We start from the raw sequence: 5000 nt of genomic DNA on the forward strand, positions 1-5000 counted from the left end.
CATAGCTATAAGTTCTGCAGTGAACATAGAAAGATCTTTACCGATGTGATAGTACTTCTCTACTTTTAATGACGGAATTATTGATTACCATACCACTCAGCACCAGTCCAGAAGGTAAATTAAAGGATTGTACTTGTTGTTCTTTCTGTTCTTTAGCTCCTCGCGTATCGTCCACTGAAACACGATTCACTCAACAACAACAACAACAACAAAAACAAGAGAGGCAAGGCCTTCAAGACTCACTTGTGATACACTTTAAAAAAAAATCCAGCTTTTTATGTATTGAGCATAATTTCAAAATGTAATGTTTAAGATGAGAAAGATCAGTTTAAAGCAAATTATGTCCCCTAACATTAATTACAGAGTAATTTCCCTTCTTACTATCTGCACCAAAACGTTTGCAAAATAAATAAAAATTCCATGCTTAGCAAAAGAAGTTCCTGTTTGAACAAAAAAATGATAATAATGACTGCTCTTGTTGTTGGGTCAGAATATCAGATCAAAGTGCCAAGTTTAGAGAATACAAAAAATATAATATGACAGTAAATGCAGTTTGCATATAATTAGGCTTCATTTTTTTTTGTGCCCATCCCAGAGGTGCAATATTGTTTTAAACAAGATGACTGGAAAGAACTAAATTTTTCCTATTTTTATGCCTAATTTGGTGTCAACTGACAAAGTATTTGCAGAGAAAATGTCAATGTTAAAGTTTACCACGGACACACACACACACACACACACACACACACACACACACACACACACAGACAACCGAACACCGGGTTAAAACATAGACTCACTTTGTTTACACAAGTGAGTCAAAAAACCAAACAAGGCTTACATTATCCTGATTCACTTGTGCATCATGGTTCACGAACAAAATACAATGCATACCTCATTCTGGCAGTTTCAGGGGAATGGTTCGCTCGAAGCTTCGTCACCAGAATCCGTATTATGTTGATCAGAAAGCCTAGATTGATCTGAAAACAGTTAACACAGTCTGTCAATACACAGATACATACATACATGCATGCTTACGTACTTACATACATACATACACACATACATACAGACAGACAGACAGACAGACAGACCGGCAGACATAGAAGCATTGGTCAGTCAACCAACTCATCATTAAATGACCCTATTAATTACTATCATTTTCTGTCATTCAGTCAAGAGCGACAAAAAGTAAATCGCAATTATATCTTCCTTTGCTCACTGCCTCACTCACTCCTTCAATCATTCACCTACTCACTCATTCGTTTTGTGTGTGTGTGTGTGTTGGTTTTTTCACGATCACACACACACACACACACACACACTCACACACACACACACACACACACACAGCACACACACTCACACACACACGCACACACACACACACACTCACACACACACGCACACACACGCACACACACACACACACACACACACACACACACACTCACTCACACACACACACACACACACACACACACACACACACACTCACTCTCTCTCTCTCACACACACACACACGCACAAGCATGCTCATACAAATACAAACACATACACACACACACACACACACACACACACACACACACACACACACACACACACACACACACACACACTCAAACGAATAAATAATTGAGAAGGAAAGAAATGAATAAAGAAAATATAACGACACCTGAAAAACAGCAACAATTAAAAAAAGGAGTAAATAATGAAATATACATGTTAGATAAATAGAAATAAATGAATAACTAAATAATAAATAGATAAATAAATAAATACACTAACTAACTAACAGATAATCAAATAAATGAAATAGAAAATCTATGTATACAAACATCGAAAGATAAACGAATATATAAATAACATACTAACTGATAATCAATCAGCTGAATAACTGATTGAGTAATTGATTATATTGATAAGCATCGAGAGATAAACGAATATATAAATAACATACTAACTGATAATCAATCGAGTAATTGAATTATATCGATAAGAATAATAAATGAACAAGCAAAGAAGCGAAGCAGCAGCATGCTATGACTGACCACCTAAGCCACCTTGATGGGGGCACAGACGATGCTACTTACTTACTCTACTTACTTTCTTACTTATAAACCCCGAAACAAACAAACAAACAAACAAACAAACGACGGGCGCAATAGCCGAGTGGTCAAAGCATTGGACGTTCAATCTGAGGGTCCCCCCAGGTTCGAATCTCGGTAACGGCGCCTGGTGGGTAAAAGGTGGAGATTTTTTTCCCCCATTTCCCAGGTCAACATAATTATGTGCAGACCTGCTTAGTGCCTGAGCCCCCTTCGTTGTGTGTACACGACAAGCAGATCAAATACAAGTGAACGTGGGAGTTGCAGCCCACGAACGAAGAAGAAGAAGAAGAAGAAACAAATGAGGAAGAAGGAGGAGGAGGAGAAGAAGAAGAAGAAGAAACAAACAAACAAACACAGGTTAATCAAAAGTATCGAATAGAAGAAGAAGAAGACGAAAAGGCAGACGAAGAAGAAAACGTGCAGAAGCAAAAGAAATAGAAGAAGAAGAAGAAAGAGGAGGAGGAGGAGGAGAAGAAGAAGAAATAGAATAATAATAATAATAATAATAATAATAATAATAATAATAATAATGGATACTTATATAGCACACTATCCAGAAATCTGCTCTAGGCGCATTACGAAAACGCTTTTGTTAACATAAAACATTACATCTATGTTCCACACACACACACACACACACACACACACACACAGAAGAAAGAAGAAAGAAAGAAAGACACAAACAAGACGCCAGCATCCTGTGCCCACTGACCACCAGAGCCACCATGATGGGGGCGTAGACGATGAAGATGAGCGGGGACTGGGTGGAGAAGCTCCAGCACGTCTCCTGGTTGTGGAAGTGCATCAGGGTGGACCACGTCACCGTCAGCACCAAGGGGATGCCTGGGGTTTGGGGGGGACACACACACACACACACACACACACACACACACACACACACACACACACACACACACACTGACTGACTGAAACCATTTATTGTCAGATTAACTGTTTGTTGTACTGACATTTTCGCAACCATTTGAATAAATATTAACTGAGCAACACAAAGAAATTCTAATTTGAGGGAAGAAAAAAAAAGATGAAGATATGAATTTAAAAAGAACATATTTAACAAATCAATTTATCAAATTTCATTAATATCATTATCGCAAAAATTATTCTAACGCACACACATACTCACATACGTGTATCCCCCACCCTCTCCCTGCATACATCCATGCATGCACACAGACGCCCATTCAAATTCCCCCACCTCATTCCCCTACCCACTCACTCACACACACACTCACACTCACACTGTCTCTCACTCTTTCTCATTAAATTAAGGTTTCGTAATGTAATCAAGACGACATATTACATGTTAGAGTCGAACAGTTCCACTAATTAGAATAATGGGAACTTTGCTCGACAAGTAAATCTGACGCTATCACCCAAAACGAAACACTACTTTGGATTAAATAAAACAGAGGGGAAACTCTGCAGCATATAATATATTAAAAAAAATAAAAATTCTCAACGTTCGGACAAATCCATACACGCTACACCACATCTGCTGGGCTGACGCCTGACAACAGCATGACCCAACACGTGAGGAAAAAAAAACAACCCAAGAAAGACACGTGTGGTTGTTGCAGTCAGTTCACAATATGAACGTTGAACATACACTTAAGTGACTTCTACATCTACAGTATAATAATTTATATTTTTGTTTGTTTTGTTAGTTTGTTGTTGTTATTGTCTTGTTGTTGTTGTTGTTGTTGGGGTTTTTTTTTGGTCTTTTTTTTTTTGTGTGCTTATTGTTGTTGTTCTATCCAGAAAAATTAAGCACCAGCTATACTCGATCGATACCTTACAAAAAGACACCAGGACCTCTAGAGGTGGGGTCCCTTTTGGGGTGTTTGGAAAAGGAAGAACCGGAGGCAGAATTTGGGCGGACTTACGAAGTTACACAGGCCAAGGGCGACCTGGGGCGATCGGACCCCAAAGAGATAAATAATCAAAATGCGAGAAAACGCAAAATGAAGGCAATACGAACACAAACAGCAATCACTGGAATCCAAATAAACGGTTATCCTATCATGTAACAGCAATCAGTAATCATCAAAAGATGATATCATTTCTGATATATGTGATGTGCGTTTATATGTAGATAAAAGTTCTATTGCGCCTATTATTACCGTGCTAACAGACCAATAAACATCAGGAATAACTACGGTGATAGACACAAGAAACATGTTGCCAGCAATTGACGACCTTACACAGTTCTCAACATGATAATGTCACACGCCCACACATACACCCACACGTATACATAGACCGAGAGCACACTTTCACACACACACACACACACACACACACACACACACACACACACACACACACACAAACACACACACACGAACACACACACACATGTACGTACTCACACACACACACACACACACACACACACACACACACACACACACACACACACACACACACACACACACACGTGCGCATGCGCGTGCGTGTACACGAAAAAAACAACAACAAAAAAACAAGCATACACATATACACGCGCATACACACACGCGCACGTACAAGCACACGGACGAATGCACTCATGCATGCACTGATATATACATAGGCATGCACGCACGCACACAAACACATACAAACAAGCAAGCACGCGCGCGCGCACATATACACACACGTAGAGACAGAGAGAGAGACAGAGACAGAGAGAGAGAGAGAGAACACACACACACAGCTATACCTGCATCTCTTCCCCTCCTTCTCCCTACCCCCAAGAAACATCCCCACCTCCACCTTACCCTCACCCTCACCCCACCTCCCCTCACTCACCCCCACCCCCATTTTGTTGAATGAAGGACATCTCTATAGCACGCAATCTCCAGCAACATCTCACATGTGTGTGTG

The 5000-nt window shown here is 39.9% G+C and overlaps 1 protein-coding gene across 1 annotated transcript in view; it reads right to left on the bottom strand.

Moving 5' to 3' along the window:
- LOC143294340 (corticotropin-releasing factor receptor 1-like) overlaps positions 1 to 5000 on the bottom strand; it is a 145968-nt gene that overhangs the window by 27521 nt on the left and 113447 nt on the right. The window contains exons 7-8 of the mRNA XM_076605791.1: positions 2827 to 2957; positions 895 to 980 (exon numbers count right to left, since the gene is read on the bottom strand). Coding sequence (XP_076461906.1) covers positions 895 to 980; positions 2827 to 2957 — 217 coding nt within the window. The remainder of the gene's footprint in view (positions 1 to 894; positions 981 to 2826; positions 2958 to 5000) is intronic.

This window comes from Babylonia areolata, chromosome 19, assembly GCF_041734735.1.
Source record: "Babylonia areolata isolate BAREFJ2019XMU chromosome 19, ASM4173473v1, whole genome shotgun sequence".
Lineage (NCBI taxonomy): Eukaryota > Metazoa > Mollusca > Gastropoda > Neogastropoda > Buccinidae > Babylonia > Babylonia areolata.